The following is a 20,171-nucleotide window of genomic DNA, read 5'->3' on the forward strand; positions in this document are numbered from 1 at the left end:
TTGACAATGCATAGAAAGCATCTACTCACTGCTGCACACTCCACTGGGTACCTTTGAAATACTAAATCAAAAGAGTCAGACAACACCATTTCTTACTCTTTCAGAAATTATGCTCCAACAGGGGAATATAACTATAAAAGAGCGAGTAAAGGATTTTTTTACTGCCCAAAATACCTATTATTGTAGTCTATGGTAAATTTATAAGAATCAATAGGATGATATGTTAATATATCTCAATAAAATTGTATTAAAAATTTTAAAAGAGGATTTCCAGAGAAGATGGTGGCTTAGTAAGACACGTGGGTCTTAGTTCCTCCTCCAGAACAGCTACTAAAGAAATAGAAACGATACAGAACAGCTCCCGGAGCCACGACAGACACCAAAAAGACAGCGTACCCCATTCTGGAACAGCTGAACCGGCGGGGAGAATCCGCAGCGGTGACATTACCGAGGGGCGCGCGCTTCCCCGGGCTGGGGCGGCTGGCAGCCGGAGTCCCTCCCTCCCTCCTTCCTGGGCCAGCTGGGAGAATTGGACAGGCGGTCTCCTCAAGCCGCGGCGGCTGGCGCCCCCCCACGCGCGGCCCCACGGACCGGCTGAGAGAATTGGATCGGAGATCCCCAAAGCCACGGAGACCGGTGACCGGGGTCCCTTCCACACACGTGGATTCCTGGTCCGGCTGGGAACGCTGGATAGGCACTCCCCCAAGACACGGCGGCCGGCGCCCCCCCGCCACGTTTGGCGTTCCAGGTCGGCTGGGAGATTTGGACCGGCACTCCCGCAAGCCGCGGAGGCCGGCGACCCTGCCACGCGCGGATTCCCGGGCCGGCTGGTAGATTCGGATCGGCACTCCCCCAAGCCGCGGCGGCCGCCACCCCCCCCCCAACATGCGGATTCCCAGGCCAGCTGGGAGATCCGGATCGGCACTCCCCCAAGCCGTTTCGGCTGGCGACCCTCCCCCACAGCGAGAGTTTTCCAAAGTTAAAGGAGCCACAGCATCTTTTACTGGTGGGACCTGCAGACAGACGAGCGCCACGAGCGCCACCTACTGGGCAGAATAAGAAAAACAGAGCCCAGAGATTTCACAGAAAAATCTTTCAACCTGCTGGGTCCCACACCCAGAAATCTGATTAAATGCCCAGACGCCAGCAGAAAATAACTGATCACGCTCGGAAAATTGAAGATATGGCCCAGTCAAAGGAACAAACCAATAGTTCAAATGAGATACTGGAGGAGAGACAACTAATGCTGAATATACGAACAGAAATGGAAAACCTCTTCAAAAACCAAATGGATAAATTGAGGGAGGGCATGAAGAAGGCATGGGCTGAACAAAAAGAAGAAATAGAAAATCTGAAAAAACAAATCACAGAACTTATGGGAGTGAAGGACAGAGTAGAAAAGATGGAAAAAGCAATGGATACCTACAATGATAGATTTGAAGAGACAGAAGCTAGAATTAGTGAGCTGGAGGATGGAACATCTGAATTCCAAAAAGAAACAGAAACTATAGCGAAAAGAATGGAACAATTTGAGTAGGGGATCAGGGAACTCAAGGACAATATGAACCGCACAAATATATGTGTTGCGGGTGTTCCAGAAGGAGAAGAGAAGGGAAAAGGAGGAGAAAAACTAATGGAGGAAATTATCACTGAAAATTTCCCAACTCTTATGAAAGACTTAAAATTACAGATCCAAGAAGTGTAGCGCACCCCAAAGAGAATAGACCCAAATAGGCGTTCTCCAAGACACTTACTAGTTAGAATGTCAGAGGTCAAAGAGAAAGAGAGGATCTTGAAAGCAGCAAGAGAAAAACAATCCATCACATACAAGGGAAACCCAATAAGACTATGTGTAGATTTCTCAGCAGAAACCATGGAAGCTAGAAGACAGTGGGATGATATATTTAAGTTACTAAAAGAGAAAAACTGCCAACCAAGACTCCTATATCCAGCAAAACTGTCCTTCAAAAATGAGGGAGAAATTAAAACATTCTCAGACAAAGGTCATTGAGAGAATTTGTGACCAAGAGACCAGCTCTGCAAGAAATACTAAAGGGAGCACTAGAGTCAGATACAAAAAGACAGAAGAGAGAGGCATGGAGAAGAGTGTAGAAAGAAGGAAAGTCAGATATGATATATATAATACAAAAGGCAAAATGGTAGAGGAAAATATTATCCAAACAGTAATAACTCTAAATGTTAATGGACTGAATTCCCCAATCAAAAGACATAGACTGGCAGAATGGATTAAAAAACAGGATCCTTCTATATGCTGTCTACAGGAAACACATCTTAGACCCAAAGATAAACATACGTTGAAAGTGAAAGGTTAGGAAAAGATATTTCATGCAAATAACAACCAGAAAAGAGCAGGAGTGGCTATACTAATATCCAACAAATTAAACTTCAAATGTAAAACAGTTAAAAGAGACAAAGAAGGACACTATATACTAATAAAAGGAACAACTAAACAAGAAGACATAACAATCATAAATATTTACGCACTGAACCAAAATGCCCCAAAATACGTGAGGAATACACTGCAAACACTGAAAAGGGAAATAGACACATATACCATAATACTTGGAGACTTCAATTCACCACTCTCATCAATGGACAGAACATCTAGACAGAGGATCAATAAAGAAATAGAGAATCTGAATATTACTATAAATGAGCTTGACTTAACAGATATTTATAGGCCATTATATCCCACAACAGCAGGATACACCTTTTTTTCAAGTGCTCATGGATCATTCTCAAAGATAGACCATATGCTGGGTCACAAAGCAAGTCTTAACAAATTTAAAAAGATTGAAATCATACACAACACTTTCTCGGATCATAAAGGAATGAAGTTGGAAATCAATAATAGGCGGAGTGCCAGAAAATTCACAAATACGTGGAGGCTCAACAACACACTCTTAAACAACAACTGGGTCAAAGAAGAAATTGCAAGAGAAATTAGTAAATACCTAGAGGCGAATGAAAATGAAGACACAACGTATCAAAACTTATGGGACGCAGCAAAGGCAATGCTAAGAGGGAAATTTATTGCCCTAAATGCCTATATCAGAAAAGAAGAAAAGGCAAAAATGCAGGAATTAACTGTCCACCTGGAAGAACTGGAGAAAGAGCAGCAAACTAATCCCAAAGCAAGCAAAAGGAAAGAAATAACAAAGATTAGAGCAGAAATGAATGAAATTGAAAACATGAAAACAATAGAGAAAATCAATAAGACCAGAAGTTGGTTCTGTGAGAAAATCAATAAGATTGATGGGCCCTTAGCAAGATTGACAAAAACAAGAAGAGAGAAGATGCAAATAAATAAGATCAGAAATGGAAGAGGAGGCATAACTACTGACCTCACAGAAATAAAGGAGGTAATAACAGGATATTATGAACAACTTTACGCTAATAAATACAACAATTTAGATGAAATGGACGGGTTCCTGGAAAGACATGAACAATCAACTTTGACTCAAGAAGAAATAGATAACCTCAACAAACCAATCACAAGTAAAGAGATTGAATTAGTCATTCAGAAGCTCCCTAAAAAGAAAAGTCCAGGACCAGACGGCTTCACATGTGAATTCTATCAAGCATTCCAGAAAGAATTAGTACCAACTCTCCTCAAACTCTTCAACATAATTGAAGTGGAGGGAAAACTACCTAATTCATTCTATGAAGCCAACATCACCCTCATACCAAAACCAGGCAAAGATATTACAAAAAAAGAAAACTACAGACCAATCTCGCTAATGAATAGAGATGCAAAAATCCTCAATAAAATTCTAGCAAATCGTATCCAACAACACATTAAAAGAATTATACATCATGACCAAGTAGGATTCATCCCAGGTATGCAAGGATGGTTCAACATAAGAAAATCAATTAATGTAATACACCACATCAACAAATCAAAGCAGAAAAATCACATGATCATCTCAATTGATGCAGAGAAGGCATTTGACAAGAGTCAACATCCTTTCCTGTTGAAAACACTTCAAAAGATAGGAATACAAGGGAACTTCCCTAAAATGATAGAGGGAATATATGAAAAACCCACAGCTAATATCATCCTCAATGGGGAAAAATTGAAAACTTTCCCCCTAAGATCAGGAACAAGACAAGGATGTCCACTATCACCACTATTATTCAACATCGTGTTGGAAGTTCTAGCCAGAGCAATTAGACAAGAAAAAGAAATACAAGGCATCAAAATTGGAAAGGAAGAAGTAAAACTATCACTGTTTGCAGACAATATGATACTACACGTAGAAAACCCAGAAAAATCCACAACAAAATTACTAGAGCTAATAAATGAGTACAGCAAAGTAGCAGGCTACAATATCAACATTCAAAAATCTGTAGCTTTTCTATATACTAGTAATGAACAAGCTGAGGGGGAAATCAAGAAATGAATCCCATTTACAATCGCAACTAAAAGAATAAAATACCTAGGAATAAATTTAACCAAAGAGACAAAAAACCTATATAAAGAAAACTACAAAAAACTGCTAAAAGAAATCACAGAAGACCTAAATAGATGGAAGGGCATACCGTGTTCATGGATTGGAAGACTAAATATAATTAAGATGTCAATCCTACCTAAACTGATCTACAGATTCAATGCAACACCAATCAAAATCCCAACAACTTATTTTTCAGAATTAGAAAAACCCATAAGCAAATTTATCTGGAAGGGCAGGGTGCCCCGAATTGCTAAAAACATCTTGAGGAAAAAAAACAAAGCTGGAGGTCTAGCAATGCCGGACTTTAAGGCATATTATGAAGCCACAGTGGTCAAAACAGCATGGTATTGGCATAAAGATAGATACATCGACCAAAGGAATCGAATAGAGTGCTCAGATATAGACCCTCTCATCTATGGACATTTGATCTTTGATAAGGCAGTCAAGCCAACTCACCTGGGACAGAACAGTCTCTTTAATAAATGGTGCCTAGAGAATTGGATATCCATATGCAAAAGAATGAAAGAAGACCCGTATCTCACACCCTATACAAAAGTTAACTCAAAATGGATCAAAGATCTAAACATTAGGTATAAGACCATAAAACAGTTAGAGGAAAATGTAGGGAGATATGTTATGAATCTTACAACTGGAGGCGGTTTTATGGACCTTAACCCTAAAGCAAGAGCACTGAAGAAAGAAAGAAATCAATGGGAGCTCCTCAAAATTAAACACTTTTGTGCATCGAAGAACTTCATCAAGAAAGTAGAAAGACAGCATACACAATGGGAGACAATATTTGGAAATGACATATCAGACAAAGGTCTAGTATCCAGAATTTATAAAGAGATTGTTCAACTCAACAACAAAAAGACAGCCAACCCAATTACAAAATGGGAAAAAGACTTGAACAGACACTTCTCAGAAGAGGAAGTACAAATGGGTAAAAGGCACATGAAGAGATGCTCAATGTCCCTGGCCATTAGAGAAATGCAAATCAAAACCACAATGAGATATCATCTCACACCCACCAGAATGGCCATTATCAACAAAACAGAAAATGACAAGTGCTGGAGAGGATGCGGAGAAAGAGGCACACTTATCCACTGTTGGTGGGAATGTCAAATGGTGCAACCACTGTGGAAGGCAGTTTGGCACTTCCTCAAAAAGCTGAATATAGAATTGCCATACGACCCAGCAATACCATTGCTAGGTATCTACTCAAAGGACTTAAGGGCAAAGACACAAACGGACATTTGCACACCAATGTTTATAGCAGCGTTATTTACAATTGCAAAGAGATGGAAACAGCCAAAATGTCCATCAACAGAAGAATGGCTAAACAAACTGTGGTATATACGTACGATGGAATATTATGCAGCTTTAAGACAAGATAAACTTATGAAACATGTAATAACATGGATGGACCTAGAGAACATTATGCTGAGTGAGTCCAGCCAAAAACTAAAGGACAAATACTGTATGGTCCCACTGATGTGAACGGACACTCGAGAATAAACTTGAAATATGTCATTGGTAACAGAGTCCAGCAGGAGTTAGAAACAGGGTAAGACAATGGGTAATTGAAGCTGAAGGGATACAGACTGTGCAACAGGACTAGATACAAAAACTCAAAAATGGACAGCACAATAATACCTAATTGTAAATTAATCATGTTAAAACACTGAATGAAGCTGCATCTGAGCTATACGGTTTTTGTTTGTTTGTTTGTCTGTTTGTTTTACTATTATTACTACTTTTATTTCTTTTCTCTATATTAACATTTTATATCTTTTTCTGTTGTGTTGTTAGTTCCTCTAAACCAATGCAAATGTACTAAGAAACGATGATCATACATCTATGTGATGATGTTAAGAATTACTGAGTGCATATGTAGAATGGTATGATTTCTAAATGTTGTGTTAATTTCTTTTTTTTTCTTTCCATTAATAAAAAAAAGAAAAAGAAAAAAGAGACCAGCTCTGCAAGAAATACTAAAGGGAGCACTACAGTCAGATACGAAAAGACAGAAGAGAGAGGTATGGAGAAGAGTGTAGAAACAAGGAAAATCAGATATGATATATATAATACAAAAGGCAAAATGGCAGAGGAAAATATTATCCAAACAGTAATAACACTAAAAGTTAATGGACTGAATTCCCCAATCAAAAGACATAGACTGGCAGAATGGATTAAAAAACAGGATCCTTCTATATGCTGTCTACAGGAAACACATCTTAGACCCAAAGATAAACATAGCTTGAAAATGAAAGGTTGGGAAAAGATATTTTATGCAAATAACAACCAGAAAAGAGCAGGAGTAGCTATATTACTATCCAACAAATTAGACTTCAAATGTAAAACAGTTAAAAGAGACAAAGAAGGACACTATCTACTAATAAAAGGAACAACTAAACAAGAATTCATAACAATCATAAATATTTACGCACTGAACGAGAATGCCCCAAAATACGTGAGGAATACACTGCAAACACTGAAAAGGGAAATAGACACATATACCATAATACTTGGAGACTTCAATTCACCACTCTCATCAATGGACAGAACATCTAGACAGAGGATCAATAAAGAAATAGAGATGGACAGAACATCTAGACAGAGGATCAATAAAGAAATAGAGAATCTGAATATTACTATAAATGAGCTAGACTTAACAGACATTTATAGGACATTACATCCCACAACAGCAGGGTACACATTTTTCTCAAGTGCTCATGGATCATTCTCAAAGATAGACCATATGCTGGGTCACAAAGCAAGTCTTAACAAATTTTAAAAGATTGAAATCATACACAACACTTTCTCAGATCATAAAGGAATGAAGTTGGAAATCAATAATAGGTGGAGTGCCAGAAAATTCACAAATACATGGAGGCTCAACAACACACTCTTAAACAACGAGTGGATCAAGGAAGAAATTGCAAGAGAAATTAGTAAATATCTCGAGGCGAATGAAAACGAAAACACAACATATCAAAACCTATGGGACGCAATAAAGGCAGTGCTAAGAGGGAAACTTATTGCCCTAAATGCCTATATCAGAAAAGAAGAAAAGGCAAAAATGCAGGAATTAACTGTCTACTTGGAAGAACTGGAGAAAGAACAGCAAACTAATCCCAAAGCAAGCAAAAGGAAAGAAATAACAAAGATTAGAGCAGAAATGAATGAAACTGAAAACATGAAAACAATAGAGAAAATCAATAAGACCAGAAGTTGGTTCTGTGAGAAAATCAATAAGATTGATGGGCCCTTAGCAAGATTGACAAAAACAAGAAGAGAGAGGATGCAAATAAATAAGATCAGAAATGGAAGAGGAGACATAACCACTGACCTCACAGAAATAAAGGAGGTAATAACAGGATACTATGAACAACTTTTCGCTAATAAATACAACAATTTAGATGAAATGGACGGGTTCCTGGAAAGGCATGAACAACCAACTTTGACTCAAGAAGAAATAGATGACCTCAACAAACCAATCACAAGTAAAGAAATTGAATCAGTCATTCAAAAGCTTCCTAAAAAGAAAAGTCCAGGACCAGACGGCTTCACATGTGAATTCTATCAAACATTCCAGAAAGAATTAGTACCAACTCTCCTCAAACTCTTCAAAATAATCGAAGTGGAGGGAAAGCTACCTAATTCATTCTATGAAGCCAACATCACCCTCATACCAAAACCAGGCAAAGATATTACAAAAAAAGAAAACTACAGACCAATCTCGCTAATGAATAGAGATGCAAAAATCCTCACAAAATTCTAGCAAATCGAATCCAGCAACACATTAAAAGAATTATACATCATGACCAAGTAGGATTCATCCCAGGTATGCAAGGATGGTTCAACATAAGAAAATCAATTAATGTAATACACCACATCAACAAATCAAAGCAGAAAAATCACATGATCATCTCAATTGATGCAGAGAAGGCATTTGACAAGAGTCAACATCCTTTCCTGTTGAAAACACTTCAAAAGATAGGAATACAAGGGAACTTCCCTAAAATGATAGAGGGAATATATGAAAAACCCACAGCTAATATCATCCTCAATGGGGAAAAATTGAAAACTTTCCCCCTAAGATCAGGAACAAGACAAGGATGTCCACTATCACCACTATTATTCAACATCATGTTGGAGGTTCTACCAGAGCAATTAGACAAGAAAAAGAAATACAAGGCATCAAAATTGGAAAGGAAGAAGTAAAACTATCACTGTTTGCAGACAATATGATACTATACGTTGAAAACCCGGAAAAATCCACAACAAAACTACTAGAGCTAATAAATGAGTACAGCAAAGTAGCAGGTTACAAGATCAACATTCAAAAATCTGTAGCATTTCTATACACAAGCAATGAACAAGCTGAGGGTGAAATCAAGAAACAAATTCCATTTACAATTGCAACTAAAAGAATAAAATACCTAGGAATAAATTTAACTAAAGAGACAAAAAACCTTTACAAAGAAAACTACAAAAAACTGTTAAAAGAAATCACAGAAGACCTAAATAGATGGAAGGGCATACCGTGTTCATGGATTGGAAGACTAAACATAGTTGTCAATCCTACTTAAATTGATTTACAGATTCAATGCAATACCAATCAAAATCCCTACAACTTATTTTTCAGAATTAGAAAAACCAATAAACAAATTTATCTGGAAGGGCAGGGTGCCCCGAATTGCTAAAAGTATCTTGAGGAAAAAAAACGAAGCTGGAGGTCTCACGCTGCCGGACTTTAAGGCATATTATGAAGCCACAGTGGTCAAAACAGCATGGTATTGGCATAAAGATAGATATATCGACCAATGGAATCGAACAGGGTGCTCAGATATAGACCCTCTCATCTATGGACATTTGATCTTTGATAAGGCAGTCAAGCCAACTCACCTGGGACAGAACAGTCTCTTCAATAAATGATGCCCAGAGAACTGGATATCCATATGCAAAAGAATGAAAGAGGACCCATATCTCACACCCTATACAAAAGTTAACTCAAAATGGATCAAAGATCTAAACATTAGATCTAAGACCATAAAACAGATAGAGGAAAATGTAGGGAGATATCTTATGAAACTTACAATTGGAGGCGGTTTTATGGACCTTAAACCTAAAGCAAGAGCACTGAAGAAAGAAATAAATAAATGGGAGCTCCTCAAAATTAAACACTTTTGTGCATCAAAGAACTTCATCAAGAAAGTAGAAAGACAGCCTACACAATGGGAGACAATATTTGGAAACGACATATCGGATAAAGGTCTAGTATCCAGAATTTATAAAGAGATTATTCAACTCAACAACAAAAAGACAGCCAACCCAATTACAAAATGGGAAAAAGACTTGAACAGACACCTCTCAGAAGAGGAAATACAAATGGCCAAAAGGCACATGAAGAGATGCTCAATGTCCCTGGCCATTAGAGAAATGCAAATCAAAACCACAATGAGATATCATCTCACACCCACCAGAATGGCCATTATCAACAAAACAGAAAATGACAAATGCTGGAGAGGATGCGGAGAAAGAGGCACACTTATCCACTGTTGGTGGGAATGTCAAATGGTGTAACCACTGTGGAAGGCAGTTTGGCGGTTCCTCAAAAACCTGAATATAGAATTGCCATACGACCCAGCAATACCATTGCTGGGTATCTACTCAAAGGACTTAAGGGCAAAGACACAAACGGACATTTGCACACCAATGTTTATAGCAGCGTTATTTACAATTGCAAAGAGATGGAAACAGCCAAAATGTCCATCAACAGACGAGTGGCTAAACAAACTGTGGTATATACATACGATGGAATATTATGCAGCTTTAAGACAGAATAAACTTATGAAGCATGTAATAACATGGATGAACCTAGAGAACATTATGCTGAGTGAGTCTAGCCAAAAACTAAAGGACAAATACTGTATGGTCCCACTGATGTGAACCGACATTTGAGAATAAACTTGGAATATGTCATTGGTAACAGAGACCAGCAGGAGCTAGAAACAGGGTAAGATAATGGGTAATTGGAGCTGAAGGGATACAGACTGTGCAACAGGACTAGATACAAAAACTCAAAAATGGACAGTACAATAATACCTAATTGTAATGTAATTATGTTAAAACACTGAATGAAGCTGCATCTGAGCTATAGTTTTCTTTCTTTGTTTGTTTGTCTTTTTTTTTCTTTTTCCTTTTTTTATATATATATTTTTTATTTTTTTTTTATTTTTTTCTCTATATTAACATTCTATATCTTTTTCTGTTGTTTTGCTAGTTCATTTCCTAAATCGATGCAAATGTACTAAGAAATGATGATCACACATCTATGTGATGATATTAAGAATTACTGATTGCATATGTAGAATGGAATGATTTCTAAATGTTGTGTTAATTTCTTTTTTTTTTAATTAATTAAAAAAAATTAAAAGAAAAGAACCAATAGGATATCAAAAAATGAGCATTGTCTAAGGTCAGAAAATAAAATAGATAAAAGTATATTAGGTTTAGTTATTAATAAGATCTCATGTTCTAATTTTTTTTAATTCACATCTATTAATTCTCCTCCTTGATATTTTCTGATGCTAATTCAAGAAAAACATTCTCTTTAAAAATTATATTTATTAAAAATACCATTGAGAAGCTGAATGTGAGAATGACAGGGGGAGGAGGGCTGGGGGCACAAATGAAATCAGAAGGAAAGATAGATGATAAAGACTAAGATGGTATAATCTAGGAATGCCTAGAGTATACAATGATAGTGAATAAATGTACAAATTAAAAAATGTTTTCACATGAGGAAGACAAAGGAATGTAAATATTGCATGGTGTTGAAAATAGATGGTAATTCATATTTTAAAACTTAAACTTATGTGTGAGACTAAAGCAAAAACTGTTTATTTGGTACAAAATTTATATTTTAACTAGTCCATTTCCTACTATAACATATGTGGACAGTTTAATTGAATACCATAAGTACCTGGAACCTTGAGTAGGGCATGAGACTTTGTAAGTGTGTCCAAAGTGATGACTTGATAAATTCCAGCGTGATTTGAATAGTGAATAAAAAAGTATTTGCAAAGTCCTCTTGGGGGAATGGCAAGAAAAGGGGAAAACTCAACTTCCCCATGTGGAGAATTCCTGATATTTTTACAAGCAGTGGGGATAACCAAAGCAATAGGGCAAGCCCTCAATCTTGGGGTTTGTTCATATGAAACTTATCCCCACAAAGGATAGGCTAAGCCTACTTAAAATTAGGCCTAACAGTCACCTCCAGAGAATCTCTTTTGTTGCTCAGATGTGGCCTCTCTCTCTCAGCCAACATGACAAGCAAACTCACTGCCCTCCCCCTCTCTACATGGGACATAACTCCCAGGGGTGTTAACTTTCCTGGCAACATGGGCCAGAAATCCTAGAATGAGCAGGAATTCAGCATCAAGGGATTGAGAAAACCTTCTCGACCAAAAGGGGGAAGAGAGAAATGAGACAAAATAAAGCGTCAATGGGTGAGATATTTCAAACAGAGTCCAGAGGTTATCCTGGAGGTTATTCTTACTCATTATATAGATATCCCCTTTTTAGTTTATGGTATATTAGAGTGGCTAGAGGGAAGTGCTTGAAAATGTAGAGCTGTGTTCCAGTAGCCATGTTTCGTGAAGAAGACTGTATAATGATACAGCTTTCGCAATGTGACTTTTCACAATGTGTAATTGTGAAAACCTTGTGTCTGATGCTCCTTTTATCTATGGTATAGACAGATGAGTAAAACATATGGATTAAAAATAAATAAATAATAGGGGAAACAAATGTTAAAATAAGTTTAGTAGATTGAAATGGTAATGATCAATGAAAGGGAGTGGTAAGGAGTATAGAAAAAAATAGGGAAAACAGAGGCTAAAATATATTGGGTAGATGGAAATACTAGCAGTCAGTGAGAGGGAGGGGTAAGGGATATGGTATGTATGCATTTTCTTCTTTTTTCTTTTTATTTCTTTTTCTGAATTGATGCAAATGTTCTAAGACATGATCATGGTGATGAATACACAACTATGTGATGGTATTGTGAGTTATTGATTCTATACCAAGAATGGAATGATCATATGGTAGGAATGTTCGTGTTTGTATTTTGTTAGGTTTAAAAAAATTAAAAATTTTTTTTAAAAACACCATTGAGTAGCATTATATATGCATTAATGATATATCACATACATTTAATGTAGCAACACCTAAGATTAATTATTAAGATGGGTTTTATTAAAATATTGATTACTCTACAGAGGACCCGGGTTCGATTCCCGGTGCCTGTCCATGTAAAAAAAAAAAAATTGATTACTGTATATGAAATTAAACTATTAGAAGTTTGGAAGAAGGGACAGACAGTTATGTAAGCTTAATATCGAAGCATAGTTAATATAGCACATTAAAAAAATCAGAAGAGGGGGTGCACAGGTAGTTCCATGGTAGAATTCTCACCTGCCATGCGGGAGACCTGGGGTCAATTCCCGAACCATCCACATTCCCCACCCAAAAAAAAAAATCAACAAATGGTGCTGTAATAACGGGATAATCACTTGGAAAAAGAATATAATGTGATCCCCACCATAGAGCATACAAAAAAAATCATGTAACAATACTAAATTACACTAAAAACTACTCAAAAGCAGGCTGTGAAAAGAAGTACATCCTCAGAACACAAAGAACATATTCTAAACAACTATTTCATAGTGATTTCTTATGTGAGCGGTCTGATTTTCTAAAGGTACAGATTATAAAATAAATTCTATGGTAAAAAACCATTCTGAAGCCTTGTAATATGAAGATGATCAAAGACATACTCCTATCTCATTATTTTCACTCAAAAATGTCCCTATAGGAAAAACGTGACAAGTTTACACCTTTCCTCCATTCTTTTTCCCCTACTTTATTAACTGCACATTTAAATGGACAGACAGATGCTAACATCTTTAATGATTTTACCTCCCCAAACGGAGTGTAAAACTGCACAGTGTTTACATCCTTATCCTGAGTGACTGCCTTCTGGGACCCCGCCACAGCCAACACGCTGCCAGTGTGGTTCCACTGGATACTCACGACATACATGCCCGTATCAATTAAAACAGGATCTGGTCAAAGAGAAAAAACAGGTAATTGCTGGTAAAATACTTAGCCTAGAGAACTTTATAATTTTGGAAACAATTCTTAAATTCTTTTTAATTTTTCACATAAAAAAAAAATTACTTACTCTGGTCATTCTCATGTCTCATGATTTGGCATCTGCCATTGTCAAAACAAACAGCAAGGCAAGGGCAGTCGGGCTCCACGTAGCCCTCTGTGCCATGGTACCAATGTATTCCAGCAATACTGATTGCTCCAGTGACATTCACCAGACAGTTTAGCTTCATTTTAATCTAAATGAAATTGGTTAGGTTGAAACAATCACTATGAATAGAGTATTATAGAAATAACACTGAAAACAGAATTTAAAAATCTAGTTTCAAATGCAAGTTCCATCACTTACTGGCTTACAGACCCTGAAACTCATTTCACTTGAGTCTCCATTTTCCCTCTTTGTAAAATGAGGATAAAATAAATCAGAGCTTTTACGAGACTCTAATGAGAAGAGGTATACGAAAATACTTGGAAAATAGCAAAGTATTATTAAAAAGTTAGCTATTATTACTTCCTACCAATGAGTGGATTGACATCATGTCCTAACCCTCGCTAAAAATAAAGCTTATTATAACAACAATAAGATCAGAGATCTATAAAACATCAGTAAGATCAGAGATCTATCATAGCGAAATCTTGTAAAGCCAAAAGTTTTCTTGTGATCCATGCTACTTGAACCTGTTCCATTTTGCCTTCTTTACAGGGCTTAATTTTTCTCCCTTACTGTTTAGGTCTCCTATTCTTTTAACAAACAACATTTAGTAGCTTGCTATAAAAACATCTTTGTTATCTGCAAGCTGTAACTTCAGGTATCAGAAGACGCTACAAAAATTAAACTGTGCATCACCCTACTCATTATCCCTCTGCTTCAATACACTGTATCATATCCTTTCCAGATACCAGAAAATCAGAACTAAATACTGTACTCTAACATATTGTATTAGTTTAACTTGAAGTAACTAAGAAGCTTTTTGGAATAAAAATTTTGTAGACCATTCAAAGAAAAATCCTGAATTAAAGACTGTCTTAATCACATACCATTATAATAAATAAGTCTGTACATGTTACATATATGATGTAGAAAATCATCACATCAAACCGTATAAATAAGATTTACATATAAATATATATCTACTTACTATAAAATTCCCTTGATTATCATAAATATGTATTTCTCCATTTGCCATTCCAAAAAGTAAGATTTTACTGTCTGCGGACCATGCTACATGGCATAGCTGTATGCCTTTCAGATCTTTTCCCCAAATACGATTCCCTTTAATGAAACATAATACATAATTATTTAATTAAAAGTTCAAGGTCATGACCCTCCATCAAACGCTCTCAAAATGTTTCTCTAAATAGCTCTTACATTCTTCAACCATTCATGCATTCAATTTATTTAGTCCATAAATATTTATTGAATACCTATTAAGTACCAAATCCCCACTAGACATGTGAAATAGCAACTATCTCAAAGCTTTCTTCCCTCTCTTCTAAACTGACTCCAGAACCTCCCTTCCAACCAGCAGATGAACCATCTTCTGCTTCAGAAAGACAATGAAAGCACCAAAAAATACATTCCTCTCTCCCATCTTCAAACATTCATAAATAACTGAATTCACACTTATCCTTTCTTCTTTACTTCTATCAAAGGAAGAGGTAGCTCCCTCGCCAGGTCCCCCATCTCAGGCTTCTCCCCCTCCTCATTCTCTGGATCAGTTTCCTTCCTAGTTTTCCAAAGAGCTCACTCTATTGATCATTCCCTTTCTCTTTTTCTTGAAACATTTCCCTCCTGGCCGTTCTTTTTTATCAGCATTTAAACATATGCAAGTCCATTTCTGTTCAAAACCACAACCTCAACTAAAAGCAAATTAAAAAAACAACAAAATAAAGCAAAACAAAAAACACTTCCCTCACTTCCCTCCTGCTACCACTCTATCTCTACCATTCCTTTCCCAACCAATGTATTGAAAGTGTTATCCACACAAGCAATCGCCACTTCCTCACCTTCCCACGCGACCCTCAATCCAACCCAATCTGATATCTTCCCCACAACTCTACTGAAACTGCTTTCATCTAGGTCACTAATGGCCTGTTGCTGGCTCCAATGGATGCTTCTGTATTCTTCTTTTTTATTACTATTTATTTTTTATTGATATATATTATATATTCACATACCATGTAATCATCCAAAGTGTACAACCAATAGTTCAAAATGTCATCACACAGTGTGCATTTATCACCACAATCTACTTTTTTTTTCTTTTTTGTGAAAAAGAATATATACAAAAAAGCAATAAATTTCAAAGCACATCACAACAATGAGTTGTAGGACAGATTTCAGAGTTTGGTATTGGTTAAAATTTGACAATTTTAGATTTTTTTCTTCTCATTGTTCCAAGACACTGGAGACTAAAAGAAATATCAATAAAATGATTCAGCACTCATACTCATGTATTCTTTTGATCACACCTTTCTTCTTGACATGAGTCCGAAGAGAATTTTTTTTTTATATGAAGAACAAATCTGCTCACATTGCTTCCATTCTTAAAACCCTTCATTTGCTTACCAGTACTCTTAGAGTTAACACCAAGCTCTTTAATATAACATATAATTTGCATGATCTGGCCAGTTTATCTCTAGTTTTAGCACATAGCAGTCTTCTCCGTTTAGTATTATTCACTACTGAAATTCAACTTTTTTCAATACTCCAAACGTGGCCATCTAAGCGCAACTCATCTGCACTTCCTCCCATGTTATTCTAAGGCCTGAAACATTCTACACACCAACCTGCCTTGTGGCTAACATCTCAGTACGGATATCACCCCCTCCAAGAAGACTTTCCCGATCCCCCCTCCCCAAGTCTGGGTTAGGTACTTCTTATATATGTTCCTATATTTTTTCTGTCTTAGCACTTATCATGTGGTGTTGTATTTAATTGCTTGATTATTTATCCACCTTTTCTAATCTAGGTCTGGAATACTGTTCATTGTTGTAGCCTCAGTAGCTAGAACTATAGCTGATGCATTGTAGGCTCTCACAAATTTTTGTTGAAGACGTGAAGTTACAGACACACACACACACATTTTAAAATAAGTTATTTCTCTATAGACAGAATTTAACAAAGGAAAAGACTTTTAGAGTACTCAGTTTGATCTATGCACCAGATTTGAAAGCTATAGGTTTTAAGGCTACCCAAAACACAACTAATGATGACATATTCAGCTTTATTAAAAATCTGACCACAGATTATTAGAACTCTATGTTCTCTCTGAAACCAAAATCTACATATACGTCCCTTTTTTTTTTTTCAGGATTGACATTTTAATAAAAGTTAGTCTTCCAATCCATTAATACAGAATGTCCTTCCATTTACTTCTGTCTTCTTTCATTTCTTTTAGCAATGTTTTGTAGTTTTTTCAGTACAAGTCCTTTAAATTCCTGGTTAAATTCAGTCCTAGATATTTGATTCTTTTAGTCGCTATTGTGCTTGGATTTTTTCTTGATTTCCTCCTCATACTACGCATTACTAGCATGTAGAAACACTACTGATGCTTTGCATGTTGACCTTGAACCCTGCCACTTTGCTGAATTCATTTATTATCTCTAGCAGCTTTGTCATTGTTGTTTTGGCTTTCTATATACAGGAGCATGGCAGCTGCAAATAGTGCACATTTTAATTCTTCCTACAAATTTGGATGCCTTTTATTTCTTTTTCTCGTCTATTGGCTGTGGCTAGAACTTTCAGCACAATGTTGAATAACAATGGTGACAACAGACATCCTTGTCTTGTTTCTGATCTTAGAGGGAAAGCTTTCACTCTTTCACCATTGAGTATGGTGTTATCTGTGCATTTTTCATATATTGTCCTTTTTTATATTGAGGAAGTTTTCTTCTATTCCCATTTTTTGAAGTGTTTTAGTTAAGAAAGGGTGCTGGAATTTTTCCAATTCCTTTCTGCATCAATTGAGGTGATCATGTACTTTTCACCTCTCATTTTTTTAATGTTCTATGTTATGTTAACTGATTTTCTTATGTTGAACCACCTTTGCATACCTGGGATAAAACCCTCTTGATCATAACATATAATTCTTTTAATGTGTTTTTGGATTCAATATGCAACCATTTTGGTGAGCATTTTTATACATTTACATCTTTATACACTCAAAAGATAAATTATATAATTAAGCAGACATATTTAAAATAATCTTGAAAAATTAATTCACTTTTCATTATCGCTATAGGAAATAAAAAAAGAATAGGTATTTTTTCTTGACTATACTATAAAAGAAATAGGTAGAACCAAAAGGTGACTCTTGAATGCATCAAATTGGATAGCGACTGTTTTCTCTTTTTATGTTTTTTTTTTATCAGAATGCTAACTTGACACTTAACTTAAATCTCTAAAGATAAAAAAAAATGCCAGCGAAATCTCTATCAATAGCTTTATCTCCAAGAGATGCTTTACCATCCACGGAGCCGACAATCACCGCCCCATCTTCATACACGATGCAGATCTTCTGCCCATCTGCACTCCAGCTCATGCTGCGGACCACTGATTTATTCCTATTGTTGATCATCTCTTCATACCAAGAGCCTGTTTTCACAAACCAAAAAATTACAAGTCAAAGCTTTCACATCTATTAAGTGGTACTTATTCCACAAAATATACCATGGGATAAATAACTGTAAAATTTTCTAAAACCTGAGACAAACTATAAATCTTCAAACGCAACATAAACAAAATGAAAAATTAAATCTTGATCAATAGTTGCTTTAAAGATTGTCACAGAAAATACAATAAATGCCTATCCCTTTCCTTCCTTCTTTCCAGCAAACTGTAAATAAAGCTTCATTTGCTTCTGTATGGACAAAATAACTGCTTTTGTTCAAAGGTTAACTTTTCTCAGATAATAACCCAGAAAAAAACAGAATAAAAAACAACTGTATAGGGCCACGGTGGCTCAGCAGGTAAGAATGCTTGCCTGCCATGCCCAAGGACCCCGGTTCGATTCCTGGTGCCTGCCCATGTGAAAAAAAAAAAACAACTATATATGTATGCATAAACTTTGCAGTGATTAATTATAAGCATATAAATATAAGCATACTAGGTAAAACTCTAAGTCTACTTGAAAAAAAGTTTTAAACCAGTCGTACCCCATTAGAGCTATCTCATCAATAATGACGGTCAAAAATATTCTTGATGTACAAAGGGTTTGATTGAAATGAGACTTTCTCAAAGTATAACCGAATCTGAGGCAAATAGCAAGGTTTTTTTTTTGTTTTTTGCTTTAAAGCTACATTCTGTATAGAGAACTGTGGCCTGCAGCCAAGCAAATAATCATATAAGGGAAAAACAAAGTCCAAGCAGGGTAGTAGCAGGACCTAGGCCTAGAGAATCTTTACAATGGTAAAAGACAAAGTTGACTCTAAACTCCTATACTTTCACATCACCCCCTACACACTCACAAGCACACAATACACACACATAAACTTTTTAATGCAATTTTATTTAATGCAATACATTACATATTCGCATACCATATAATCATCCAAATTGTATAATCAGTGATTCACAGTATCATCCTATAGCCATGCATTCATCTACACATACTTCTTAAAAAATAAATTAAACTATCCAAGCACTACAGCATATTTTTTAATTACGAATTTTAAAATGGTATTCCTTGAACCTTTTCAAATGAACAACCATGACTGAGATGCCCTCACATCTGAAGATGGTGTATCAGGAGAACACGCATTTTGAGTTGTTTTTCTGGTACTAGTGATACAGCTAAGTGAGTCCTTCTCTAGCTTGCTCTCTCTCTCTCTCTCTCTCTCTCTCTCTCTCTCTCTCTCTCTCTCTTTCTTTTGTAAGAAAAAAAGAACAAATTCTGAGCCAGTAGTAAGAGCTGAAGTAAAATCTGTAACCACGAAAGAGAAGGAAGCCAATTTGCCCAATAAAGGAAATGAATTCTTGCTTTGACTTCTTAATAAATGTGTTTTTATCTACTGAGCTAACTCCAGCCACCAACCACATAAGAACGAATTATTTTTGGAGACCTGGAAAACAAGAGCCATCTCAAGCAGAAATTATTCTCTGCTACTATACCTTTATATAACATCCACACAATGATAAGCCCATTTTGATCACTGGTAGTCAACTTCTGATATTGTTCATTCCATGTTACAACTTGAACAGAACCTAGAAAATTATAAAACAATTTAGAGATGAAAAAAGGCTACAGTTAATTTCAAATTTCTATTTTTATATGACTAAAAACCAAAGCATGCTAAAATCAATATGATTCCCATGTGACTAAACAGTCTTCCATGTTACTCTTAAAATATTCATAGGATGTAGTTCTAATTATCACTAATTTTCTACAATATAACAATGCATAGCTCTATTTTTCATGTTTGCCCCTTTTTCATGCCAGCAAATGCACCTACTGTGGGCAGCTGCAAGAGCTGCCACATATCCAATGACAGAAACAAATGTGAGCATGGTTTACC

The 20,171-nt window shown here is 36.2% G+C and overlaps 1 protein-coding gene and 1 long non-coding RNA gene across 5 annotated transcripts in view; one reads left to right on the forward strand and one right to left on the reverse strand.

Moving 5' to 3' along the window:
• Window positions 1-20,171, reverse strand: part of WDR35 (WD repeat domain 35) — a 109,723-nt gene that overhangs the window by 74,476 nt on the left and 15,076 nt on the right. For all 4 annotated transcript variants that reach the window (XR_013172285.1, XM_077152159.1, XM_077152158.1 and 1 more), the window contains exons 4-8: window positions 19,768-19,860; window positions 18,124-18,252; window positions 14,795-14,928; window positions 13,729-13,894; window positions 13,464-13,609 (exon numbers count right to left, since the gene is read on the reverse strand). Coding sequence is in view for 3 of the 4 variants with exons in the window: in XM_077152159.1 (XP_077008274.1) it covers window positions 13,464-13,609; window positions 13,729-13,894; window positions 14,795-14,928; window positions 18,124-18,252; window positions 19,768-19,860 (668 nt within the window). In the remaining variant the exon portion in view is untranslated. The remainder of the gene's footprint in view (window positions 1-13,463; window positions 13,610-13,728; window positions 13,895-14,794; window positions 14,929-18,123; window positions 18,253-19,767; window positions 19,861-20,171) is intronic.
• The window catches only part of LOC143676900 (uncharacterized), a 41,271-nt gene that overhangs the window by 6,487 nt on the left and 14,613 nt on the right, over window positions 1-20,171 (forward strand). The window lies entirely within an intron of this gene.

This window comes from Tamandua tetradactyla, chromosome 3, assembly GCF_023851605.1.
Source record: "Tamandua tetradactyla isolate mTamTet1 chromosome 3, mTamTet1.pri, whole genome shotgun sequence".
Taxonomy (NCBI): Eukaryota; Metazoa; Chordata; class Mammalia; order Pilosa; family Myrmecophagidae; genus Tamandua; species Tamandua tetradactyla.